This window comes from Amphibalanus amphitrite, unplaced genomic scaffold, assembly GCF_019059575.1.
Source record: "Amphibalanus amphitrite isolate SeventyFive unplaced genomic scaffold, NRLGWU_Aamphi_draft 000195F_arrow, whole genome shotgun sequence".
NCBI lineage: Eukaryota > Metazoa > Arthropoda > Thecostraca > Balanomorpha > Balanidae > Amphibalanus > Amphibalanus amphitrite.
The window spans coordinates 752,416-779,566 of NW_024881690.1; the positions used below are offsets into that span (position 1 = coordinate 752,416).

Below are 27,151 nucleotides of genomic sequence, written 5' to 3' on the forward strand. Positions count from 1 at the left end.
ATAGGTCACTTCCCGGACAGGACGGGCGGTGAATTGGAGTTAATCTCCAGACACTTTAGGACAGGGCGGTGAACGTGGGGTTACTACTGCGCAGAGTAGGAATACGGGCGGGAGACCGCGCACTGCCCAGACAGGTGGCTGCCAGCAATGGCGCATCGCTAGCTTAGGGTCCACCCTAGCTGAGCGCTGGCTAGGAGGAGGAGATGATAAGGGATGGCAAGATGGCAAGGAGATGATAAGGGAGCCAAATGGAGTATGTCGGTAAATACTACGGAGACTACAATGCCACGCAAAAACTAGCCCCGACAGTCAGCGACTGCAATACAGAACAAAACAGTAGCACCACGGTGGGCGACGATGTCGCCAATGTACGCCAATGTCGGGCAGCACAGGGCAGGGTAAGACGGGGCGGGGACGGACAGGCGACCAGACCACTAGCAAAGTGACTGAGCATCTGCCACGGCAGGCCAGATTATGTTCATCGGTGCCTTCTTTTCCATGTTCACTGCTTCACTCAATTTGATCGGGAGTTATGTATTTGCAACAACAACAAAAAAGTGCCATCAGAGGACAGGCAATATCCAAAATGCACAAGCTAAGCATCGGGGCTTGCTATATAATCAATGAAATGTTCATGTTCAAAGTTTAGTACTCATCGAGACGATTTTCTCCAATTCAGCCCTGGATGACTCCAGGACTGTTGAGGTCCATTAGTAAAAGGAATAAATTACTTAAAGAGTTTCTGAATTGTCGCTCATCAGAGAATTTAAAAAAAATCGTAAATATCGTAATTCACTGCGGTTGGCAATGCGACATGCTAAGAAGGCCTATTATAGAAACCAGTTTGAGAAAAACAGTCAAAATCCCAAGCACTTATGGGCTGATCTTTTGGAAGCGGCTCAAATTAAGACCCACTCGCATGATTTGCCGGACAGATTTGAAGTTGATGGAAGGGATGTAGACAATCCAACTGAAATTGCGGACCTTTTCAATAAGTACTTTGCCCAGGTTGCCCCATCCCTCGAGAAAGTCTCTAGGTCCAAGCCTCAAGAATCCCATATCATATATGAGTCATATAGTTGTACCGGATGTGATGACTTTTCGTCCCGTTACCGAAGATAATGTAATGCAAATTACAGCTTCACTGAAAGATGCAAGCGCAGGCCTTGACAATATTACTAGTAAACTTGTTAAATCTATTTTGCCTAGTATATTAACCCATGTTACATATCTAGTAAATCTATGTTTGTCAAAAAATGTATTTCCTAATATCTTTAAAACAGCACTCATAACTCCTGTTTTTAAGGCAGGATCTAGATCGCAATTTTCAAATTATAGACCGATTTCTGTCTTGTCTGTCTTTTCAAAGATACTTGAGAAGATCATGTTTCAACAACTTACGTCTTTTATTTTTGATAATAATATTCTTTATGAGTACCAATTTGGATTTCGATCTAAGCACTCTACATATATGCCTATTGCACTCTTGCATGACCATATAACTTCCAATCTTGCTAAGGGCAATATATCCACCTCTATTTATTTAGATCTCGCTCGTGCCTTCGACACGGTAAATATAGATATATTGCTTGCAAAATTAAAGGTGTATGGCATTTCTGGTGATTCTCTTGTACTTCTTAAGTCTTATCTTTCAGAGAGAAGTCACATATTAAAATACAAAGGCATCACATCCGGCCCTCAGGAGGTTACATGTGGGGTCCCACAGGGATCTATTTTGGGGCCCTTGCTATTTCTTTTATATATTAATGATCTTAGTTCTGTATCCTCTGAAGCAAAATTTCTCCTCTTTGCTGATGATACAGCAATTTTCTATACGGCTTCTAGCATCAATAACTTGCAAGCTTCTGTGTCTGTGTCATTCCCTAAAATTCTAGAGTGGCTACATTCAAATCGACTATCATTATCAGCTTCAAAAACATTTTATCAGATATTTTCTCCGTCGACTTTTCTTGATGGTCTAAGTATTATGGCCAACAATATACATATTAAGTGGGCACAGACTGTGAAATATCTTGGTGTCCTGGTCGACGAAGACCTCAGGTTTAAGTCGCATATTGAAAAGGTCTCATCCATTGTCAGTAGGAACTTAGGTATAATTAGTAGGGCAAGGTATTTATTTGATAGGAAGCAGGTATTACTCTTATATAACGCTCTTATTCTCCCATACTTCACTTATTGTCTTGTTACCTGAGGGAAATCACAGTCACGCTTCAAATGACTTGAAATAAGAAAGGAAAATATTGGTGCTAAATACACGGTTTCATGTTTTTTTTTTCGTTTACAGTTTACAGCCATCTACACTTAGACAACGAAATCCCTGGAATTGAGAGCACTGCTTAGTCGCGACATTTCTGAACCGTGGAGAGTGGAGACGTTCACGTATGACATTATACGTCAGTGACCTTATCTGAAAATGTGGTGGGTGCCACAAGATCGGAGTTGAAGCAAAGCTCAGGTATGCCAGATTTCAGCCGTATCTCACTAACGCATTCCGAGAAAACGCGTGAGAAAACCATCCGGGAGGGGGGGGGGGGGATTGGCACTAACTCCACCCTCCTCGGTCGACGAGGGTGAAGTGGGCGATGGGCTATGGTATGGCCCTATGCTCGCTGTGGCCGTCAAGGACTGCCGACTGATATAAGCAAAGCGTTGCCTGGCAGCAGGGCTGCGGAGTCGATGGATTTTCGGCGACTCCGACTCCGACTCCGACTCTGGCTTTCAAAAACCAGCTCCGACTCCGACTCCGACTCCGGGCAGAATTGTCGACTCCGACCGACTCCAACTCCCGACTCCGACTCCGCAGACCTAGTAGGGCTGCGGAGTCGACAGATTTTCGGTGACTCCGACTCCGGCTCGGGTTTCTAAAATCGACTCCGACTCCGACTCCGGTCACAACTGTCGACTCCGACCGACTCCGACTCCGACTCCGACTCCGACTCCGCAGCCCTGCCTGGCAGTGTTTCAGAAACGAAGATGATACTTGGTACGGCTGTCTCAACAGCTCGAGCGCGTTTCCTTATACGAGATAAAAAGTTCGGTTTTCGTTTGCTATAAGATTAGCTAATATTTCCAAAAAGTTCTGACGTAAAGTACGTCCTTCGCCTTGTCGTTTCCTTAGATAAACCCTCTTTCTTCATCATCCCACTTTTTTCTACGGCATTATTTGCGTTGACACACGTGCCGCAAGTTGCGAATGGCAAGAGGGCTTGCTACACCATGGATCCCCCGACGTTTGAAACCCGTCCTCCGGGATGAATGATTTCCATAGTTACATCACGGCAGCATAAAGAAACTTTCTCATTGACATTTTATTAACAACAGTTCTGTTTTTTTTCACGTAGCAAACAGATAAAGCAGACATTGCGCGTAGATCACAGTCGCGTGGTTAATTTTAGCGTTTCTGGTCGCCCAGATCGTCGATGAGATCTTCATCAATCTGGAAAGAAGAGTTGATGAATTGTGATGTCTAAAAATATCTAAAGAAGCAATTACGATAAATATTCATCCCTGGAAAACCAGAACAACAAAAAAAGAAAACGTATCGGAAATAGCTTTTTTTGGGGGGAGAGATCAGAAGGCTTAATGGTTCCCCAATAGCTATAACGGCAGTTGAAAGTATATATGTGACGTAAAATATAAGAAATCACGTATATGCGTCTTTTCTCCAATATAACTAAACATCCTTATAGGTATAAGGGTTTTATCCCATGATGTTGTATTGTCATGTCAAAGATTCTATTGACTGAGTATGAACATTCATTTAGAATTTTGATAAATGAAAATGGTCTGAACATGATTATTACTCTTTTACACCGCTCAAATCATTGAAGTCTACTACCTTTATCATGAAAACTTTGACTGCTATTTTGATCCAGTGTTCCCTAAGGCATGGGTAATTCTTGTGAGAGGGGCGACCCGTACCACTCTGGATACGCAGCGCCGGCGCAGAACCAGCCAGACCATCTCAGCGAGCGCTCAGCTTCGGGTCACCTCGGACAGACCGCAGGGAGGTCTCCCTGTCCGACAGGGGCGGAGGGAGCTCTCACCTCGGACCACTTTTCCGGCAGGATGTCGAACAGGTCGTCCTTGACATCGCCCTGCACCACGATCTCGTCTCCGTTACCCGTCACCGAGGAGCCGCACGAGAACTTGTTAGCGAAAAACTTGGACGCCACCTTCAGGTCTATACCTGCGGGGAGAGACAAGGAGCGGGTTATAACACTCTGCAGGCCCTCTACTATGGAGAATGAAAGCCCTTACAGTGAGCATTCGCGAGACCGCCGAACAAAGTGGCAAAGACATTCGTCACTGCAGACATGAAGACAACAATCTATACACAAATCCTATCTCGCACACTCAATACTCCGCATTTATGTACGCTGAAATTGAAGCGCTTCCGGGGCGCGGGGCGCTCACCGAACGTGCTGAGTCCGGTGATGACGGTGACCGACTTCCTCTTGCCGCGGGGCGCGCGCGACAGACAGATCTTCTTTTCCACCTCCTCCTTCTTCTTCGCCCGCATCATGCCCTTGCCGCCGCGCTTCTGTCGCTTCTTCTCGTCGTCGCCGTCATCCTTACCGTCGTCTGAAAAGGGCAGGGTCGACAGAATATAGTAAAGAGTGAATCACTACCACATTGGTCTTGAAACGATGGGTGAATAAAACCATTGAGGTTTGCCACTGAAGCCTCTAGAAAAACCTCTATTGAATGCATAAATAGCACGCACATCCATAGAAGGTAATGCTGACCATCAAAGGTAGGTATTATGGTGTGAGACAAAACCTGCTTCAAAATTAATATGCCTACATTGTAATACTTTTTTTCTTTATAACACTGCTGACAGGCAAGGTCCCTGAACATATTTATAGAAAGATAAAACTGGATAGTCTAGTGAATTAATACATATACACTACCAACTACAAAGGCAGCTATAAATGTCAATGCACTACTCACTCAGCTTCATCATCTTTTCAAATTCATCAGGGAGATTCTGCTCCAGCCATTCTTTGCACTTTTCATACTGGGGGTAGAACTCACAGTACTGGAACACAGCACAAAATGGTAAGGACTAAGGCCATTTGTCATTGTCAACATGACTCTTCAGTTTGCATTATGACAAGGCACATGTATGATACCCAAAATGTCTTGAATTTAAATTGAATAATATCAGAACATTAATCCCAAATAATGTACACGTAAAGATATAAGTAACAAAAACATGCATCTACTGCTACAGAAAAGTTTCTATTTGGCATTTTCTGTCTCACTTTGAGCACAGAACGCCAAGTCATGTGATAATTGGCTCATGATGAGTCCGCCAATAACCACTTCCTCAGATATCAGTGGCAGAACATGACTCTGGTACATGGCATGCTTCCCCACCAGACACTTACCTCCAAAGGCATGGTGCAGTTGCCACAGTAGTAAAGGGTCAGAGGATATTCCACCCCCTCCTGGGGACCCGACGGCAGTGGCTCAACCTCAGCCATGCTTTATCTGAAAGCAATGCACATTGTTACTACCTTGTGCCTTGTACCTTGTAGAATGAGCTGCTTGGGGTGTTCTACACCTGTTTTTCTCGCTTTTTGCTTGAGTTTCTTAATCTTCTATGTAGTTTGACCATGATTTTTACTTTTTACTTGCTAGCACAATGTGTGAATGTAAAAACATTATATTGACAGTAACTCAAATAGTGGGCAAAATACTTGTCATCTAAAGTAATTTATCAATTCACATTTCACATTGTAGTAAAGCAACACAGCATCAAAGCAATTGTTGACCTGGTAAGTGGTAACCCTGGACTGGACGATGAGCTGCTATTACACCGAATCAAGTTAAATAGCAAACATAAGAAGAAAGGCTACCTTTCAAACAAGGAGTAACAAAATAACTTTAAATAGTGATATTACTGTTACAGTGTAGAAACACGGAAAAGGGAACTTGACCATATCAGAAATAACCTGCGAAACAACAAATACCCAGCTAAATACGTGGAGTCAGAAATCAGCAAAGTCGAGAGACAGCATCGAGAGGCAGAACACCAGCCAGTACAACACCAGACAACCCCATCGACAACAAGGGCACCAGCACCATCGCAACAACAAATACAGGATGATGCTGCACGTTCACCAGACGCCACGGCACCACAGCAACGATCCCCGGTCATGGTTATTCCTTATGTGGACGGAGTCTCTCAACAAATACGTCGAGTGTGTTCCAAATTTAACGTCAAAACTTACTTCAAACCGCACAAGACTTTGAAACAACTGCTCGTGAGACCCAAAGACACCATCAACGCTGTAGAAAAACCAGGACCCATTTACAAAATGCAATGTGACGGATGTCCTAAAGTATATATTGGAGAAAGCAAAAGAAATGTGAAAGTTAGACAACAAGAACACCAAAAAAGTGTTAAAAAACTCAATTCGGGCAACATAGACCCACAAACATCGGAAGCAACGGCAGAACACAGCTACGACACAGGACATACAATAAAATGGGAGAACACATCAGTGATTGGATTTGAGGCTAAAAGGAAGCAAAGAGAAATAAAAGAAGCGATATATATCCAAGCTTCAACCGAAGAAAAGATGAACAGAAACGTTGGGAAATATACAATTTACCAGGGATGGATTGACCTCCTCAAGAAAGACGTCAACAAGAAATAGTGAATGACGACCTTTAGTGACCTTTATTTTTTAAGCACGCTCTCCATGCGTTTTCTAACAGAAAAAGCATGATTATAGCTATTCTCTTCAGCGCTTAAATATGTAACCTTTCTCCTTTCTGTATATTTCAATCCCTGATGACGAAGACGAGAGGTCTTTGAAACCGGTTGGATTTATTAAAATATGCTGCTCTGTGCCTCAATATACGTCTTTTTGTTAACTTTAAATAGGTTGGTATACCACTACCAGTAGGTATGGTTTGTGACAAGACAATATCAATATGGTGTGGTTTTTGTTCAATTTTGACCCCATGGTGCAAAAGGGTGATTTCACCGGCACCCTACCTGTTAGATCCCTTTTCTTTTGTCCTGTTAATGTATGTGAATTACACTTGCACTTTTAATCAATTTATTTGGCCCCTATTTTCCGTAGGACCCTCCCTACAAGTGCCCGCGCAATGAATTCACATGCGTGTATCGCGTGTATATACACCACGGTATACACACAGCACGTCTTCTCCTCAATACTTCAAGGAAACCAGAAATACACTATGAGATTATTTATTAAAAGACGTACTAGTGACGTCATCATACAAAAATCACTTGGAAAATACTTATATGTATAGTTAAATATACACTTTGCTACTATTTTATGAATAAATGAAACCAAATCATTGAAATTTCAATAGAAATATATCGAAATGCAAATAATAGACGGCAAGAAAACTTATTAAAATTTAATTGACGTCACCAGATCTTATCGTCTTTTTTTGCGGTTTTCATTTAAAAGTCCAATGTTCACACGGGACAAAAATGACGCACCCAAATCAGCTGATTGAGCGGCCGTTTAAATCCTACTTTTTGCGTGTCAGTTTCTGCACTGACGAGTGTAGAGTTCTAGGATCGAAATTTAATCATTTTTAAGGATTGGAATCACGCGCATTAAAAAGACACATCAGGTTGAGCGTTGCAGTACCATCAACTGTTGGACGAAATCGCAGAGATCCTGACAAAGTCGGTACGTTTTAGTCACTTAGTGTAAACTGTTGGGGTCAATGAGGTTAGGTTTGGTAGGTAGGTAATTTGAAACTGGATTTTAGCGTTTAATAATGCATCTCTTATGATTCTCACAACACAGCTGTACTTACTGGTGATGAGTGTATGACAAAATCATTTGATAAATGCTCATCATGCCACAGGCACAGGGGCGGCAGAAACAGGTCCTAAAGCCATAGGGGGAGGGCACCGTGGCACCGTGCCCCCCTTTGATTTGGGAGTTTTAACATTAGCCATATGGGCATTGCATGGAAAGAATGGGACCAAAAGTCGGCAGTGCCCCCTTGAAGGTGTTCGGCCACTTCTGCCTAAAGCCACTCAATAGTCAATTCCTTCTCCGTTTGAACGAAATATTTGTGCAAAGCCAGTCTGTGGGAACACCAACACATAAGCACTTCTGGCCTGCTCATCTAATGTGAATGTTATCAAATATATCATACACTTGGACTCAATCTTATGGACTATGGTTCTGAGTTGGTGACTGGAATACCAGGGCCATTCTGCTTGCCTTCTCAGCTTCCACCCTGTAGCTCTGAATAGGACTCAACTGTTTGCCTGTTAGGCTTTCACAACCTTGGCTTGTTTAGAAAGGAGAGGAAAACCATTTCCTGTAGAGGCACACCGGCTCTGTAGTCTGTAGTCTTAGTTCAGATGGGGCAGGATTCACTGTGTCAAATTGCAGAACTTCAGACAAGGAATTGAAATAGTGGGTTTGCATTGAATGATTGAATCTAGTCTTCTGGAAAAGCTTGTACACATTTCAATGCCAGAATCCTAATTCATCACGAAAAATCCTAATCTGACTGATGCCAGTTTCTCTGTGTTGGCAGCAAGATGAGCCAGCCGAGCTGCGGGGACCCGGCGTTCCGACACCCGGACACGCCGAAGCGGGCCGGCGACACGGACCAGTGGCGGCGCGGCCCGGCGGCGCCCGGCTGGGACGTCGGCTCCCCGGCACTGCGCGACCCGCGCGCATCCGACCTGCGCACGCCCGGCCGGACCGACGGCGGCGCCCTCGGCTCGACGGCCGACGGCGCCGCCACGCCGGCTCACGTGAACCCGTTCGAGTGTGACGACATGATGACGTCGTTATCGCTGCCGACTTCCAGTCCGTCCCTCTTCGAGCGCGTGCAGAGTCCGGACAAAGAGGTTGGTACCGGGGGCGACACTACAGGCAAGAGTGTGGATTTAATAATTAATTGTTGTTCGCACATAAGCTGTCTGTCTCAGAATCGCTTTCCATGGGGTGACTGGGATTTGGGAAATACAATTTAAGTTTGTCTATGTAATGACAGGTGACGACAGCAGACATTTTCTGGCGGAGATGACACGAGACGTAGAAGCCATTCCGTATTCTCTCTTGCGTATTCTCTCTTCCGTATTCTCTCATGTCCTCCTCTCCCTACATTCTCTCTGTGGCCTCCGTCGACATGAGACGTCCGTTAGTATTCCCCTCCCCAAAATCTCGTAGTGTCTTCCGCCGACATTTTCCCGACAAGTGTCGACCGCTCGTGTCCTCCACCGCGACATCTCACCGTGTCCCTACCGGCAGGAGCTACCCGTTTGTTACGACCCACTGCCTACTATCGTTACCTACTATCCCTGATATCTCACCGTGCCCCTGCCGGCACTGACGACTTTTCCCCGCCGACAGGAGTCCACCCTCGGTAGCCCTCCCTAGTCAGCCCTCTCTCCCGACATATTCTGTGTTCCGCCGCCGGCAGGAGTCCGCCCTCGGTATTCCCACTCCCCTGAGATCTCAGTGTCCCACGCCGACGCGAGCCTGCCCTCGGTATTTCCAAATTCCACTTCCTCCCGATGTCTCACTGTTTCCCGCCGCCGACAGGAGCCCGCCCTCGGTATTCCCACTCCCCTGACATATCAGGGTCCCACGCCGACGCGAGCCTGCCCTCGGTATTTCCACTTGCTCCCGATGTCTCACTGTTTCCCGCCGCCGACAGGAGCCCGCCCTCGGTATTCCCACTCCCCTGACATATCAGGGTCCCACGCCGACGCGAGCCTGCCCTCGGTATTTCCACTTGCTCCCGATGTCTCACTGTTTCCCGCCGCCGACAGGAGCCCGCCCTCGGTATTCCCACTCCCCTGACATATCAGTGTCCCACGCCGACGCGAGCCTGCCCTCGGTATTTCCACTTGCTCCCGATGTCTCACTGTTTCCCGCCGCCGATAGGAGCCCGGTCTGGGGATCGAGCACCGCGCCCAGCTGTTTCCCGCGCAGATCGAGCTGACGCCGTCCACCTACCACAAACAGCTGATGGCGCAGCACTACGATCCGCACAAGGAGGTGCAGGTGCAGACCGCCATCGAACGGTGAGCTGAGCGGCCACTGCGTCTCCGTATCGGACTCACAATAGTGTTCTTTAGCTGGCTAGTGGCTATGTTATGAGAAAGATGAGATACATCATTTTGAACAAAAGCATTTGACATTTCAACGTTGCTTCGTGAGTATCGTCGCAAGGTACCTTAAAATCTCGACAGTTACTAGACTGGTACCAATGTATCCGTTGCAGAAGGTGATAAACTGATGTAAGACGTAAGATATTAGGGCTAAAACCAGTAAAGACGGGTGGACGCCAGAGAGGGATATATTCATTGGTTCCCGTTTCCATAAACCTGCCGATATCGAATGCCAGTGTCGGGACATTGTGTCAGTAACGAAGCTGTATTATCCCTTACCTCGCTGCCTACCGACTGATCCGTTGCCGATGTCGGTTATCACCGTCCGCAGTTTCTTCAACTCTGAGAAGATCGTGCCGTCTCCGTGGAGCGCCGGGCCGCAGCGGCGCGTGCTGCCGCCGGCCGCCGGTCTCCAGGAGAGTCCTCTGGCGGCGGCCGGGCCCGGCCCGCTGCTGCGCCACTGCGCCGTCCAGACGGAGCTGTCACTGCCGGCGCGGCTGCCAGCCGAGCTGGAGCGCGCGCTGGCGCCCTACCTGCGTGGCGCGGCCGTGAGTACCGGCCAGTGTGCCTGCCGCCTGTGGGGCTAAACGGTGGAGGGGGGTCGCCGGACTTTGGGTACGATATGTCGACGTGCGGATTGTCAATTTCGGTGTGACTGATCGGCCTGCACCGCTAGTTGGTCACTGCGGAAGTCTCAACAGACTGGAGGTTTGAAACTGATCAATCGGGTACCTACCGACCCTGCGTATTTGGGACCTGTCACAGCGCACTGAAGCTTTTTATACTGAATAGCAGCTTACATATGTGACTCTGAACAAACAGGAGCATTTTAGGAGTGGCTCCACCCCAGCTATATTCCACCTCTCTTCAAGGCAGGCATGCTGGTGGTTGCAGTTTTGTGACCATTTTCACCAGTTTTCTGACGGTCGTCTGTCGTGTCTCCAGGATCGGAGTTCCAGTCCTCAGGAGGACGACTCGATGCTTAGTAACTCGACCCTGCGCCGACGGCTGCTCTTCCACAACGCCGGCGCTGGCGAGCTGGCCAGCGCGGATGTGTCCATGGCCGACCCGGACACTAGCGTCTACCACTTCCCCGACAGCCCGGACAAGGTAGAGTAGAGTGATTATTCCCCGGACACCAGCGTCTACCACTTTCCAGACAACCTGGACAAGGTGAAATTCCCGGACACTAGCGTCTACCACTTCCCCGACAGCCTGGACAAGGTAGAAATACCGTGATAAATATAGTATTTACCACTTACTGGACACCAGCGTCTACCACTTCTCCGACAGCCCGGACAAGGTGGGTCCCAACTCCCAGACAAGCATCCCTATGGGCTGTTTTTGATTTGGAAGCATAATCACTACACTGTATAGTGTATAGATGCATTGGAGCTAAATCGACTGGTACGAATGAAAGTGAATGAAGTGAAATGAATGCATTTATCATTCATGTTTTTTTTTTTACTGAAACTTTCCCAACTTACTGTGCTAAGAATTACGACTGTACCCCTCCCGCCCCGTCCGTCGCTAGTTGTCCCATTTATCGCCAAGCTGACGTGTCCATCTGTCTTTCCGTCCGACAGGGCCACCTGGTACCGACGTCACCGCCCTCTCCGGGCGGCGCGCGCGCCTCCGAACAGCACAGGACCGATGTGGAGTCGCCACCCGTCTCACCCATCGCCAAGTCGATGCTGGATTCCCCGAGTACGAGCAGTATAAAGTCGCAGGGCCTGGCGCGCATCCGCTACCCGAGCTCAGGTGAGACTGGGGCACGGCTGCGGCAGGAGCGAGCGGGGTCTGAATGTCAGAGCTTCAGAAGGTGACCAATACGGTCACCTGACTGATAACGCATCATATGACAATCAGATAAACACACTTAGCGATCAGAGTAAACTTTGTTGAGCAACGTTGGACATTGGACAACTTCGCCGCTAAAGATAACTCTGACTAGGTTTTGCTCAGAACAAAATGCAGTCTTCTGCATGTAGTTCCCTGTATGGCCGGCTTCCGATCAGATCATGCTACACCTGTTATATTGGCAGCTTATCCGTGCGTCGGTTTCATGGTAATATTGAAGTGGCGCTGGAATATTTCACTCGTGTCCCACCCGGTCGTATGATGCCCGCTGACCAGGCCTCTCCACTCCGCCAGACCTGTCGGAGGCCGACTGTGACGAGCCGACCGGCGTAGAGTGTTTCAACGACCGTCACGACTCCAGCGCGGCTGCCTGCGCCGGCGGCGGCCCGGGCGCGGCCGCTGCTGTCGGCGCCGACGGCTCGCTGCCGGGTGCCGACGACTCTGCGCCGCAGGACACGGGCTACCACTCGACGCTCACGTCGCTGCCGTCACTGTCGGCGCGCCACCTAGCGGCGGCTGAGAGCAGCCAGCTCGCGCGGCTGATCGGCTCCGGCTCGGCCTCCATGCTCGCCTCCACGCGGCTCGACGAGCCGTCCGTGCTGACGGCGCCGGCAGAGGACGAGGGTCGCGCCCGGCCGCCGGTACCCATCGGGTCGTCGACTCCGAGCCGCTCCCAGCGCCGGTGACCACCGCCCGCCGAGGGGCGGTGCTCCTAGGTCTTCAGTGACTCGTGTGGGCGGTACCGCGCCCCTAGGTCTTCAGTGCCTCCAGTGTGGGCGGTACCGCGCCGCTAGGTCTTCAGTACCTCCTCAGGGAGTGGTGTTGGCGTCCCTAGGCCCTCAATACTCAGTGGCGCCTTGGGATGAGCCCGCCGCCCCCTGCCTTCCCTTGGCTATCATTCTCGAGATGTCGACACTTAGAACTCCATACATCACTAGCAGGGCTGCGGAGTCGATGGATTTTCGGCGACTCCGACTCCGACTCCGACTCCCGCTTTCAAAAACCAGCTCCGACTCCGACTCCGACTCCGGGCAGAATCGTCGACTCCGACCGACTCCAACTCCCGACTCCGACTCCGCAGACCTAGCAGGGCTGCGGAGTCGACAGATTTTCTGTGACTCCGACTCCGACTCCGGCTCGGGTTTCTAAAATCGACTCCGACTCCGACTCCGACTCCGGTCACAACTGTCGACTCCGACCGACTCCGACTCCGACTCCGACTCCGACTCCGCAGCCCTGATCACTAGTCTAGGCTAGATACAACCTTCTCGATATTAGCAGTGACTGGTGTTCACTCGTTCAATTTCGCAGCGAGTGAGCTGCAGCATGAATGCGTTGTCCTGTGTTGTATGGTCTCCCCAGGTGGTTGACTCAGGCGCTCGTCTATCATATGCCGTTAGTTCATCGGGAGAGTCGCGCTTTGGTGCGGACTGTTGGGGATGCGGCAGTCCCCAGTGGCACTTAACTGGGTCGGTTCGTGGGCACATGTAGCGGTATAACCTAGGCATTAATCAGGGCGCAAAACAGCGCCGAGGGAGCCATTTTACCTCATGGAATCGTTTAAACACTGCCAGCGCCTTGCGCAGTTATGGTGCTTACTGGAAAGTCTTAAGTGACTTAGCAATCCTAAAAAGACCATGTGTGTTCCCCGTGGACCTCTGTAGACCTCCGTGGCATCGTAAACGAATTAGTTCTAGCTCCTCAGATGCGTACGTGACACGTTCGACTGGGTGATACTGGTCGCGTGTTATGTCGTTCGTTCAAGTTCGCGATCGTGTTGAGTAGCGAGGGGCGGGGTGGGCTGTTCCAGGCATACAGTGACCGTTACGTCCTTTTGCCGTCCCTTAGTGGCTGAATTGGTGCGGGCACGAGAGGCAATCCAGGGGCGGGCGGGCATTAGACATATCTGCACGAGCGTAAGGGCTGCTGTCGTTCTGGAACGGAATGCCTCACCGGTCTGCGTATAAAAGTGCGTTTATAATAAGTGTTAGGGCATTGACTGCTCAAGGGATGGGGACAGTGTACAGTGTTGGTTTGAGCTCATCTTATGCCCTGTGTACTCAGCATTTGGTTACCATTAACAGCGACTTTTTCGTAGGAGTAAGTGCCAAATGTTCATCGCATTCGTATTGTACTGTAACACACACATGTCGCGCATGCCGTGAAATTATGGTAGGCTTTTTAACAATCACCAACTCTGATCTCAGCTTCTGGGTCCCGACAATTCCGGTGCCGCCGACAAGTGCCTTTAACTGGGGTCTTTTGTCGCCGCATTAGTCCAGCGGTGACGACTCGTAAAGCCGGGTGATGTCAGCAGTTGACCGATCGGCCGGCAGAGGGCACGCTGCTCGACCGGCCTCGCTGCCCGCCAGACGTACGTTCCACGGCCTGATATGTGGTGGTAATAAATGGTGTATAACCGATAATTCGACGTGTGTTGGGAGGTGACGCATGCGACTGATAGGGAATTACGCCCGAGCCATCGGACAAGCTGGGCGCCAAGACAAATCTGATATCGCAAAACCTCGTCACGGTCCTCTAATTAGCGCTCAGAAACAACCCTCCGGTCATGAGTCCTATCACCTCTAACCAGCTCTAGCCAGAGCCGACCAACAGCGTGCAGACTGCACGCTCTGAGCAGCACGCAGCGTCCACCGCCTGCAGCTACCCCCTCCCCTCCCCACGGCCTGCAGTCGCCCACCCCCGGGGATACCCCTCCCCTCCCTCCCCCGGCACGTCGCCGCTTCCACACTCGCCGCCGCAACTTCTTCAGTCACGAACCGGCGAGTACTCAGCGCTAAGTGCTATCTGACCTTGCCGTGTATCCTCCCCCCCCATCCCCACCGTGAGGAACCGGGCCTCGGCCAACACAGCGGGTCATTGTGGGCGGCTGCCAGCCCGCCGCCCGCCGCCGCCGCCGGGCCGGCTGGGGGACCGTCCCGTCTTGTCAGTCGGCGGCAGAGTCGCGTGGGGCGAGGTGTGGTTATAGTGGTGCGGAGAGGAGCAGCTCAGACGGCGCTACAGGCGTAATCGACTGCAGATAGCTGACAGGTAAGAGCCCAGCGAGGGAAATGTCAAGATTGGCGAGACTGGTGCAGCAGCACTGGCGAATGTCGGTGGATTCAGCGCGGCTATACACGCGACGAGTTTCGTGTTCGTTCAACTTCGTTCCCTTGCAGTTTTAATCCGATGTATAACCAGACTTCAATGCAAATTCTCTCGAAAGCCTATTTGATTTACGGCTGGTTCGCTTGCTCACAAAAAAATATCTTCAACGAAGTTCCTCTGAAAACCTGCATCTCAAATAGGTCCTTGGCAGAGCTCCCACCCGTACTGCCATCACCGTCTCGCCTGAACGCCTGCCTTCGTCCGACAATATCACTGATCGTCGCGTCATTACTGTTCTATCAGACCGACTCCCATGTATAACACGCCGTCGCTCGGCCCGGTCATGGTTTCCCTGGCCCGGCCCGGGCCGTTTTCCGCCACCCCCAGCCCGCGCGGCGGCGCCGGACTCCCCGGCCTGGCCGGTCGAACGTGTTTGCTTTAGCCGCCCCCGCCCCCGCCCCCGCCCCCGGTAGCTGGCTGTTGACTCAGCTCAGCGGGCGACCAGCTCATACCATGTTTTCACGTGTTCGATGCCGATCGACCTTGGCCGTTGGACCGGCTGATCGGCATTGTCCGCAGATGTTTGGGACTGTAATACCTGACTCAGTCGTATATGGATACTCGAACCAGTCAGAGACAGTCAACGGAAGTGACAGTTGATGCTCGAATTCAGGCTCGAATTTAGGCTTGATTACGGTGAGGCTGAAACCGTGCCTGATCTTCAATATGACACTTGGTTTTAATTTTTGCGACCCAATGTGTCGTACAGTCTGTCTTAAAGGGACCCTCCCACCTTAACATTAGATTTGAGTTGAGATAGCCAAAATGGGGTCCCTGGCTCACAATTACCGGTTTCGGCACTCACAACATCGAGAAATGCCTTAAATCGGAGATATTGAATTTCAAAATTGCAGCATTTTGATTCAGAGGGGCTAATGCTTAGGAATACCCCTCTGAATGTGTGACGTCAGCGCAGATATCTAGCGATTTTTAATTGTTTGACTAAAACGTTTTGTAGCACGCGGTGGTATATGCTATTTGCGCGCAACATCTGCCGCAAACGCCGCTTTTCTAAAATAAAGTCGCTAGAAACAGCGGAGATCCCAAAAAAGTAAACAAAAGTAAAAGTCTAATATCTTGAAAACCGGTGAATATTTTTCGGTGAAATTTGGTAGATATTCGTTTTCGCTCTTTCTGAACCGAGCGACATCATTTTCATGCCAATTCATAAACTTTTTTGAAGGTGGGAGGGTCCCTTTAAAAGTACCGCGCAAAGTGACGGTGGATCCATCAAGCCTGACCGAGGAAGGGCCTGCTATAATTTGCAAATCACCGAACCAATTGACCTGGAGAATGGACGAGGATGTAAATGCTTCGGTGACTTAAATTTAGCAGGCCCTTCCTCGGTTAGGCTTGATGGATCCACCGTCACTTTGCGCGGTACTTTTAACCCTATTCCTGGCGGGCTCCGCCGGGACAAGAAACTGGCGGGGGGGCCGATTCGGCCCCCCCTGAGATCTCGAGAACGAAGCAAGATAGCGACAAGCGGTAAACGGCATCGGATACGCACGGCCAAGATCTACAATTTTTACTAAGGTCATTTTCAGGTCAGGTCAAAGATGACGTCACAGGGGTCGAAAAAGTCAAAATGGCGGCACTAGATATGGAGATAGTTTTTCTCGAATAACTTTCGAATTAGTCAAGATAGGAACAAACTAAGGGCATCATCGTGATCCTCTCGTCAATCCGCATCGAATGATATATATGTTGACCTCGAAAGGTCAAGGTCAAAGGTTGACCTCAGGTCACGTGACCTCGAGGTCATCATGTATATCATTCGATGCGTCTTGACGAGCTGAACACAATGAGACCATCCACGCGTCTGTATCTTGTTCCTGCACGGAGTTATTGGCCAAAAACCTTTGGTGACCTTTGATGACGTCACATGACCTCACAGCTGCCCAACAGCAAAACAGACCTCAAGGTAGTGAAGGTTGATCGTATATGAAGTCATGTATGGTATATGGGGCCATTCCGACCCGTTTTAGTGGTAAAAACAGGGAGTTGATTTTTCCCCCATTGACTTATAATGGGGAGGTCGCGAAATTGACCTGACCTTAGGTCACCGATATCAAAATTCCGAGATATACAAATTGCACATACTGGCACCCTAACTAAACCCTGAAGAGAAGAAATTGATCGGTCAAAAACTCTAGCTCTGGCGTGATTGCAAACTTTTCTGAGGTAGCCTCACCAAACCGCCTCTGGTGACCTGACCTGAGGTCAGATCAACTCCAAATTTTCAGACATGTTGCGTAGAAGCCTTTTAGGAAAAGTCAGAAAATTTGAGCTTCCTAGCTCAACGCGTTTGGGAGATATAACCAAAAAACCTCAGGGGGGGCTCCTGAGGCCCCCCCCCCGCCAGGAATAGGGTTAAGACAGACTGTACGTACGTAGACAAACCTTCGTACCTAGAAATAATAGCTCGACCAAATCAAAATAGAGAGGCGCTCGAAGCGGCGCCTGCCAGGCAGGAAGGGGCCACCCTGCCCTGGATAGATGCCAATACGAGTTCGCTGTTGGCACCATGAGGCACAACGGCGAATTCCACTGTCATACGAACCCGCTCCTCTGATGTAGCTAGGTAAACTTTGAGGTCCTATTATATTTTACATTGGCCTACTCTCCCCACAGAATATTCGTCCGTCACTACTCATGTAAACCTACACCTACATGTACTGTATAAGAGAAAACGGGAGCAATCACTGTGTTGATGATAGTTGACACGGACAACTGCATGCACTTGTAGGATTGTCTAAACTCGCCCTGAGCGTACTATTTATGCGTTGCTGATGTCTGTCGGTGACAGGTGGTGATGTCTGCTGTTGACAGGTCAAGCTGACAGACGGGGTGGGGGCGGCGGAAGTTGTGAGCTGAGCCGAGCGGCAGTCAGCCTGTCCCCTGAGCCTCCACGGAGAGACACCGGGACGGGAGGACGGCTGCGGCGCAGACCGGCGCCAGTGACGGCGGTGTGACTGTGTGACGTTGTGGCGCTGACGTCAGTGACGTCAGTGTGACGTCGTGACGTCAGTGACGCTGTGACGTCAGTGTGACGCCGGCGCGGTGCGATGACGCGCGGCCGGTACCAGGTGACGCGGCTGGGAGAGGACGAGGGGGCCGCTGCCGGGCCTGGCTGCTGCCGCTGCTCCCGGCCCGTCCGGCTGGCGCTGCTGGTGTTGGCGCTGGTGCTGGTGCTGGCTGCAGCGGCCGCAGTGACCGCTGTGGTGCTGCTGAGACAGGAGGAGCACAGGAGCGCAGTCTACCCGGCGGACGAGTCCCGTGAGTGAACCCGAGCGGTGCGGTACGGAGATTGAGTCACACTGCCGAAATACACCGCACAACGCGCATTGGGCAGAGCGATTCGGGTGGCAACATGCACCAAAGAACTTAGAGTAAAACCCGCAAATGCGTAAGGGACAGGGACCTAACCACATACCACCGTGCTGTCGACATGTTTGATGCATGTTTTTAATATGCATTCAGGGATTGTAACGACCCGCCGTGCATCTAACAACGACTGTTTTGTGTTCATTCAATCCAATGCTTCCCAGTCATTCCATTGAGTGACTTATTCGCGGCAGGCTTGTACCGCGGCGGACCCGGTGTCACCGAGGGTGACATGCTGGGTCTCAACACCAGCTCTGGCGAGCTGAGCGCCACACGCGACCCGAAGCGCCTCTGGCCGCTGGGAGCTGTCGCCTACCGCACAGAAGCCGACATCGGCTGCCCCTACTCGGCCAGGTCAGAGACCGTCCTGCTAGTCGGGTCAGGTCGCACTGTCTTCAGTCTGGTGGGAGCATGTCAGATATTGTCAGACTTTGTGTTTGTATGTAAGCGAGTAAGTTTATGTGTGTTTACTGTTTGTGTATTTGTATCCCCGTGCCCCCAGGTGCGCAGTGTTTATGTGTGTCTGTAGGTGCACAGTGCCTATGCTTGTATCCATCTGACCATATCCCCGTGCCCTCAGGTGTGCGGTGCTGAGGTGTGTATTTGTGTCCCATGCCCTCAGGTGCGCTGTGTTATTGTGTGTATCAGCTGTGTTTCTGTACGTCCAGGTGCGCTGTGTTATTGAGGGTATCAGCTGTGTTTCTGTACCCCCAGGTGCGCTGTGTTATATTGTGTGTATCAGCTGTGTTTCTGCACCCTCAGATGCGCAGTGTTATTGTGTGTATCAGCTGTGTCCCTGTACCCCCAGGTGCGCTGTGTTATTGTGTGTATCAGCTGTGTCCCTGTACCCTCAGGTGCGCTGTGTTATTGTGTGTATCAGCTATGTCCCTGACCCTCAGGTGCGCTGTGTTATTGTGTGTATCAGCGGTGTTTCTGTACCCTCAGGTGCGCTGTGTTATTGTGTGTATCAGCGGTGTTTCTCATGGTGTGTCAAAAGTGGAAATAGCCACCCGGCTTTAGTTCGCCAGCCTTGTCAATAGATGGCAGTACCACAATATGGGCAGCGGATCGTGCAATTGACGTCAAATTTTCGTTACTTGCTAAGAATTGAATGGCGGATCTTTTCATGCAAGAATCAAGTAAATCGGTCCACAACTTTTCTAGCAACAGAGATATGAAGTCAAACACCCTGCCAGAGCGGCGGCCGGCGGCGCCGCGCCGCCGCCGGCCGCCGAATGGCGGCGCTGAACGGTTCCGAATTGGCACTGCACTAAAACCTGTTAACTGCTGGGAATAGTGATTACAGCAAAATTTTCATTCAAGTGAGGAATAACCAAGGGCAGGAAATATGTATGCTTGTGTGCGTACTGTGTAAGCCAAGAAACTGCATTAGCAGATACTCGCTAATATTAGATCCAGCCAAGTCCAAACGCATTCCAGGGGATGTGTTTCTAATGGGTCAACAATATTTATCGTTCGAGGGCGGATACAGTTTTAACAATACAAAAAATATTTTTGCACAGCTCAATTCCTTGAACAATTCTCTTCAACGCCTCATTCCTAGTTAAAGGGACCCTCCCACCTTAACATTAGTTTTGAGTTGAGATAGCCAAGTTTGCGGCCAGGCTCAGAAACCACCATTTATCCTGGTCGCAACCCCCGCAGCTTTATGGTGTTCAAGAAATTTCTTCCCTTTACTTGCAGGGTGGGACCAGCGTGGTCCCTATCTCTTAACCATTACGGGAATCTGATGACGTCATCAGGCTTTCGAACGTCCGTTAAATGTTTGACTAAAACGTTTTGTAGGACGCGATGGAATATGCTGCTTTGCGCGCAACAAATGCCGCACTTTCAAATAAAGTCGCTAGGAACAGCGGAGATCCCAAAAAGTAAACAAAAGTAAAAGTCTAATATCTTGAAAACCGGTGAATATTTTTCGATGAAATTTGGTAGATATTCGTTTTTGCTCTTTCTAAACCGAGCGACATCACTTTCATGCCAATTCATTAACTTCTTTGAAGGTGGGAGGGTCCCTTTAAGCGAATTAGCCCACCCTGGTTGAATAAATAAGGCGATTTCGCCACAAGGTCGCGGAAAACCGACCGAAAACGGCCGCGCTCAACGTTAATTTGGGCATGCAGACTCTTAAAAACTCGCATTGGGCGGATAGGGTTTCCCAGGTATTGGCTCCAAAACACCGCATTCGGCTCCCGAATACGTCCAAGTGACCCGCCTCGTTCCTAGTTAAGCTCTAATTAGATCAAGTGACTCATAAGGAGCGAAAAAGCGACAAAAAGCATGAATTTCCCTATGGCGGCGGGCTGCCGGGTTGCCAGACGGCGCACCGGCTATTTCTACTTTTGACACACCATGGTACGCTCAGGTGCGCTGTGTTATTGTGTGTATCAGCTGTGTTTCTGTACCTCCAGGTGCGCTGTGTTATTGAGGGTATCAGCTGTGTTTCTGTACCCCCAGGTGCGCTGTGTTATATTGTGTGTATCAGCTGTGTTTCTGCACCCTCAGGTGCGCTGTGTTATTGTGTGTATCAGCTGTGTCCCTGTACCCTCAGGTGCGCTGTGTTATTGTGTGTATCAGCTATGTCCCTGACCCTCAGGTGCGCTGTGTTATTGTGTGTATCAGCGGTGTTTCTGTACCCTCAGGTGCGCTGTGTTATTGTGTGTATCAGCGGTGTTTCTGTACCCTCAGGTGCGCTGTGTTATTGTGTGTATCAGCTGTGTTTCTGTACCTCCAGGTGCGCTGTGTTATTGAGGGTATCAGCTGTGTTTCTGTACCCCCAGGTGCGCTGTGTTATATTGTGTGTATCAGCGGTGTTTCTGTACCCTCAGGTGCGCTGTGTTATTGTGTGTATCAGCGGTGTTTCTGTACCCTCAGGTGCGCTGTGTTATTGTGTGTATCAGCTGTGTTTCTGTACCCTCAGGTGTGCTGTGTTATTGTGTGTATCAGCTGTGTTTCTGTACCTCCAGGTGCGCTGTGTTATTGAGTGTATCAGCTGTGTCCCTGTACTCTCAGGTGCGCTGTGTTATTGAGTGTATCAGCTGTGTTTCTGTACCCCCGGGCGCGCTGTGCTAACGCTGTGTTATTGTGTGTATCAGCGGTGTTTCTGTACCCTCAGGTGCGCTGTGTTATTGTGTGTATCAGCGGTGTTTCTGTACGCTCAGGTGCGCTGTGCTGCTGACTGCCATGGCCGAGTACAGCGGCCGTACGTGTGTCCGCTGGCAGTCGGTGGAGGAGACGGACGGGCGTGGCGACCGGTCGGAGGAGCTGCTGGTGCGCTACCGACCCGACTCCGGCTGCTACGCCAGCGTCGGATACCGGGTACGACCAGACAGCCGGGGCACGGACAGAAGAAGGGATGGGAAGGCAGGGGGCGCTATCTACACTTAACGCACATACCACAACTAGCCTAGTGCTTCTGAAGTTCTGAGTCTCCAAGTTCTTGTACTATGCACTATATTTGTAGATTGTAGTTTGTAGCGTGTAGCGTATAGCTCCACCTTGTGACACCCTGCCAAAATATTATTTTGACGATAGGATTCTCCAGTCTCTCCAATAACAGGCATTCTGTTACGGTCTTCATCAGGGGTTCACCGGCGCTGATTCGCCGCCGCAGCTCCTGGTTCTGGGAGACGGCTGCTTCAACATGGGCATACTGCTGCACCTGCTCGGACACACGGTACGGTACGATGCTGTACGACACGGTACGGTACGGTACAACATTGTACGGTAGCACGCTGTAAGGCACAACTACGATCTGCTCGATCCGTGCGCACGCACTGTAGGTGTGACGGTCCCTGAGTTCCTCACAGTGAGGTCTACCACACATTCCATGACCGTGATGGTCCAAATCTCAGGAGACTTGAAAAGCCTTGTTGCCTTGTTTCTTCGGGTACCCGCCTAAGCTGACGGTCGGTTGATGTGTTGCAGCTGGGTCTGTGGCACGAGCATAACCGGCCCGACCGGGACAGCTGGATGGACGTGAACATGACGAACGTCGATCCGGCGCACGTGGACGCCTTCCGCACCTTCACGCTCAACCAGCACCGCGTCGTCGACCGGCTCGACTACTCGTGAGTCGCCGCAGCGCCACGCGGGACAGCCCCTACACCGCACGGACCATCGGTGTTTGTCGGTCATGTCCGTAGGCTGGTGGTGATGATGTTTATGAACTACGCATATCGGCAATTTCCTTAAGTGTTTGCACATTATGTTACCTGTTCTGCTTGTCTCCATCACGGTACAATCTGTAGATACGTTCTTCATGTTGGTTCGTCATGCCAGCAACACTGTAGAGATGTTTGTCCCATATCCCGGCACTCGTCCGGTCGATAACAAAGTTTCCTTCCCACACCTCCAGGTCGGTGATGATGTTCGGCGGACACGCGTTCTCGTCCTCCGGCAGCGTCACCCTGCGGCCTCACTGGTCCAACAGCGGCACCCTGGTCCCACTGCAGAACAAGACGCAGCTTAGTGAACAGGATGTCGACCGCGTGCAGGCCATGTATATCAGGGTGTGCAGCAAACGAAGGCGGCTCGAGGAGTCCTGACCGGGAGAGGGGTCACGCCTGACGGGGATGGAGGGACAGAGGCCAGGTCACACCTGACAGACATCCGGGGACGGCGGCAGGGCAGCCGGCGAGAGGTCCTTCAGCGAGGGTCACTGCAGCTAGCGAGAGACCCTTGGGGCAGGGGCAGGGCAGCTGGCGAGAGGCCCTAGGTACAGGGCAGGGCGGCTGGCGAGAGGCCCTTTGAGCAGGGACAGAGCGAAGCTTTGTGAAGGCCCTAGGAACGGTGGGGTGTTACGGCTTCACGAAGACTTGAGAATTCTGGTTCGGTCAAGAGACAAGAGGGAGACTGGGCTTCCCATAGAATCTGCAGCTACACTCAGTAGGGTAGAGTGCGTCTTGGCGGGATATCCTGCGTCGCTCGTATCGTCACTGTGGCATTGTCTTGTATCAGGACAACCAGCGGCCAAGGCGTGAATCTGCTGCCGGAAAAACTTCGCACCAGTGGTTGTGCATTTGCAAGTCGCAGTCGCTTCAGGCGCTACCAATGCTGCTTGAAGCTTGGGATGTTCCAACATATCGGCGAGTCGGCCATTGTTGTTGGTTTTGTATTGTGACGGAGGATACTGAGTGTTATGGGGTACCATGTAACGTACGTACGCAGCCGCTATGCTACGAGTTGTTCAATTTCAAGTGTGAATGCTGACAATAAGCTCCCTGAGCTACTGGGAGTCCAAAGAATACATACAAGACGTGGATCTTACTTCTCGCTTCAATGGCCTACTGCTCGAAGTCACTTCTCTCACCGAACACTCTCCGAAGAGCTACATAGCACTACCATCGAATTATACCAGAGTATAAGTACGACTGGCAGATAGTTCCGCCACAGGAGGCCGTAACCACTGTGCTAACCGTTATGACGCGTCATGTCCCTACATAACGACGTTCAGGTCGGACACTGCCGCTTACGGAGGACGAATGTTGACTGGGGGGTGGGGGGTGGGGGTGGGGGGAGTTCGAAAGTTGTTCGAAGTTCAGGGTAGGTGTGGAGTGAGGATTGAGGAAGGTGACCAGTACCCACTCAGAACCCATACGAGCAGATCACGTCCACTTACGACGCCTCAGCTGCACCGAGTCGGTACCTCTCTTTTGTCGGGTGACTTCGTTAGCGGGAGGTTATAGGGAACATCTCTTACCAAAGAGCGACTCACGCAAGAGTTAAGGTAGTCCATTCCGGAAATTTCGAACAATAACAAGCCGTTATCACAACTCAAGTAAACAAATTTGCAGCAAGTTTGCGGTCACTTTTGTCGATGGAATAAATTTGTTGTCGCGAGGAATGTATTTTCTGCAATGACAAGAAGCCACTATTGACTATCATTACTTTGTAACCTTGGAACTTACATAAGTAGCACTTTTATCGAACTTATTCGGAGACGTCGACCTCCGAAAATACAGTCTTAGTTCGAGCGGCAAAGAGCCGACCTCCGCTTAAAAGCAGCACAGGGCCGACCCCTACGGTCTACTAGGGCCAACAATCAACATAGCATATGGCCAACAGCGTCCCTACAGGCAGCAGCGAGGGCCGACCTCCGCACCCTAGGGGCAGCAGAGGGCCGACCTATAGGCAGCAGAGGGCCAGCAGGAGGGCGATGACCACCCCGCAGAGCTGTGAGCCGGCCACCACGTACCCCACCCAGGTGACCACGGCCACTACGAAGCCATGCGCGGCGTGCAGGAACTGACCGCACGGCTGTGGGTGAGACATCTCGCGGGCCCGCTCCAGGTCCAGTCGCGGCCGGCGCCGCAGCGTGGCGTTACAGTGCGCCGCGTCCACGCAGCACGAGGTCGGTATGGTGATGTTCTGGGAGATGAACTCGTCCACGCCAGTTTTACCGCAGCACTGAAACGGCGTCACGTGACAGGATATAAACCCGCAAACTAGGAAAACATCATACATTCAAGCCATTGATAAGGCGTATCCTGCGTATTCCCGAAGTGTATATTATAACACGAGTATAACCTAAATTGTCTAACCACGAGTTGTCTATATACTCTGAGTATCACGACCAACTAGCGCCATCTGTCGGGTATGTCACAACGATGTCACATGCTGAACTATATAATGCAAGCAGGCATCTGTTGAGATTAGCTTCAATATCGACATAGAAAGCCACGATTCAGCCGTTACCGCCCCCGCTATGACGTCACCCAACAGGCCGCGCTATTGATCGGGATACTCGTGTTATACACTAGGCCTAGGGGAATACGCGACCAGCTCTCTGCTAGCACCGTGCACGTCTCACCTTGAACAGGGACTGTATGGTGTTGACTGTGCGCAGTGCCGACTCGGCCACAGTGGTGGCGTTCGGGGCCAGCTGAGCGCGCAGCTCGCTCACCGTCTTGTTGATACGCTCCACGGAGCGGGTCGAGTTGTCACTCGTCTCACTTCGGACACGCTTCAGCACCTGGAAGGAAGGGAGGGGTCAGACGAGGTGTCAGGTGGTGGGCTGTAGCCTGTGCCCTGTAGTACCAGGGCCCAAAACACGGCATACTGATGTATGATGTACTGATGTATGTATGAGCGGACACGTCAGGACTTGTTGACCATCAAGTAGCAACAAACTGATCAGCTACACTGCATAGCGGATACAAACCACTCAAGTCATACCGCATGAATAAATTAGACAATGGTGAACCCTCGTCAATTTTTTACATGAAACATCCAAAATGTAGTTGTCATATGTAGAGTTGATTGAAAACGACTCGTCACGATTGAGCCCCCGCACACCAACTCACATGAGCGGCGTAGGCGTTCATCTCGACGGTCCACACGCTCTGCGGGTCGTCGTCCATCTGCAGCTGGTCTAGGTCCGGGTGGCGGCTGGCGGCGCGTCGCTGCAGATGGGTGACTAGGAGGTGTCCACCCACCACCACACCGGTCACCAGCGCGTACCCGAGCAGCAGGCACCTGTCCACATGGGCTGGTTAGTGCGGGGAACAGAGGGAAGTGGGATGTGGCCGGAAGGCAGAAGAGGAGCTACGTGTCATCGGTCCCTGCACTTGATGGATCAGGTCTGTGTCGATCTCTCTGTTCCTCACCTGATACGGAGGAGGGCGCCGACGAACCCGCAGGCGTTTGTTGCGACGGCGAGTCCGCTGGCGGCGACCAGCAGCCACAGCTGAACGAGGCCGCGGTGATCCACAGAGTACTCCTCTGGACGGCTGGGTGAGAACGATACAGGACGTCATAAGGCACAGAGATGGCGTCACACCGCACATACAGCCTACAGGGGAAGCGCCTACAGGATAGGGCGCTTCGAGGAAAAGACGCTTTGGCCAACAAAGCACCGTCACACAGAAAGATGTCATGAAATAACAACATACAATGCTAAGAAGTCAATAAACGTGAACGACTTACTTGTAGACGTTGTAGAGAGCCGATCCGGCGATGATGAGCGTCCCGATCGTGAACGTGGTACTCAGCACGGTGATGAACATGAGTGTCACGCGTCCCAGACTGGAGCAGCAGCCGCCGCCGCCGCCGCTCACAGAGTAAGCGCCACCGCCGTCATAGAGCGTCATCGCGGGAGGTTGGGGGCACCGCTGCCCGACCGCAGGAGGCGCCGGACACGGGCGAGGACGGACACGGTACGGATTATAGACGGGCGAGCGGTGGTGCGGCCTCGTGATCGTTTTCGTTCGGTTTCGGCTATGATATGAAAGTCGCTACGCGCAGCAGTAGACGGCAGATAGCTCAATAGGATGAGGATATCGATGTTACTGACGACCTATCGGAAATTCTTCACAAGGCGCATAGTTCACAAATCATCGAAAAACAAACACATTCGTCAAGGATAATCGATTGCAATGAACGCGATCAAGAACAAAAATCGCAATGAAACTGCCTTTGGATGGTGATGTGAACGTGCCTTCACACAAAAGATCCTCCAAATTTTAGTAGTTCAAAGGCGCTGTCATGGCACTTTCTCGGCTTTTAGTGAACCTTTCGGCCTCCGTCCTCTCTTCGCTTCAAAACACAAACGAATAA

At 50.9% G+C, this 27,151-nt stretch overlaps 3 protein-coding genes across 7 annotated transcripts; 2 read left to right on the plus strand and 1 right to left on the minus strand.

Moving 5' to 3' along the window:
- Positions 1–3,314: 3,314 nt before the first annotated feature.
- On the minus strand, positions 3,315–27,145 carry LOC122384665 (density-regulated protein homolog). Of its 3 annotated transcripts, XR_006257078.1 has the most exons (10): positions 26,522–27,145; positions 26,203–26,325; positions 25,900–26,071; positions 25,407–25,568; positions 24,847–25,003; positions 5,415–5,517; positions 4,975–5,062; positions 4,438–4,605; positions 4,068–4,210; positions 3,315–3,457 (listed from the first exon to the last, which is right to left on the minus strand). XR_006257078.1 is itself a non-coding variant. In XM_043372292.1 (6 exons), exons 2-6 carry the CDS (start codon positions 5,508–5,510, stop codon positions 3,413–3,415), a joined length of 540 nt encoding a protein of 179 aa, XP_043228227.1. In that variant the 5' UTR covers positions 5,511–5,517; positions 7,157–7,214; the 3' UTR covers positions 3,315–3,412. The 3 variants fall into 3 exon arrangements, 2 of the variants coding, with proteins under 2 accessions (XP_043228227.1, XP_043228226.1); XM_043372292.1 differs by lacking the exons at positions 24,847–25,003; positions 25,407–25,568; positions 25,900–26,071; positions 26,203–26,325; positions 26,522–27,145 and adding an exon at positions 7,157–7,214; XM_043372291.1 differs by lacking the exons at positions 24,847–25,003; positions 25,407–25,568; positions 25,900–26,071; positions 26,203–26,325; positions 26,522–27,145 and adding an exon at positions 7,034–7,171.
- LOC122384662 (protein aurora borealis-like) lies at positions 7,316–12,958 on the plus strand. 2 transcript variants are annotated; one of them, XM_043372287.1, is made up of 7 exons: positions 7,316–7,706; positions 8,575–8,893; positions 9,936–10,075; positions 10,494–10,710; positions 11,108–11,272; positions 11,749–11,923; positions 12,317–12,958. In XM_043372287.1, the coding sequence occupies exons 2-7, from the start codon at positions 8,579–8,581 to the stop codon at positions 12,706–12,708; spliced, it is 1,404 nt and encodes a 467-aa protein (XP_043228222.1). In that variant the 5' UTR covers positions 7,316–7,706; positions 8,575–8,578; the 3' UTR covers positions 12,709–12,958. The 2 variants fall into 2 exon arrangements, with proteins under 2 accessions (XP_043228222.1, XP_043228221.1); XM_043372286.1 differs by having other exon boundaries at positions 7,557–7,706; positions 8,579–8,893.
- On the plus strand, positions 14,902–24,437 carry LOC122384664 (astacin-like metalloprotease toxin 2). 2 transcript variants are annotated; one of them, XM_043372289.1, is made up of 8 exons: positions 14,977–15,073; positions 18,023–18,175; positions 18,212–18,469; positions 18,772–18,931; positions 21,757–21,913; positions 22,179–22,271; positions 22,523–22,665; positions 22,953–23,858. In XM_043372289.1, exons 3-8 carry the CDS (start codon positions 18,259–18,261, stop codon positions 23,140–23,142), a joined length of 954 nt encoding a protein of 317 aa, XP_043228224.1. In that variant the 5' UTR covers positions 14,977–15,073; positions 18,023–18,175; positions 18,212–18,258; the 3' UTR covers positions 23,143–23,858. The 2 variants fall into 2 exon arrangements, with proteins under 2 accessions (XP_043228223.1, XP_043228224.1); XM_043372288.1 differs by having other exon boundaries at positions 14,902–15,073; positions 18,023–18,469; positions 22,953–24,437.
- Positions 27,146–27,151: the final 6 nt, after the last annotated feature.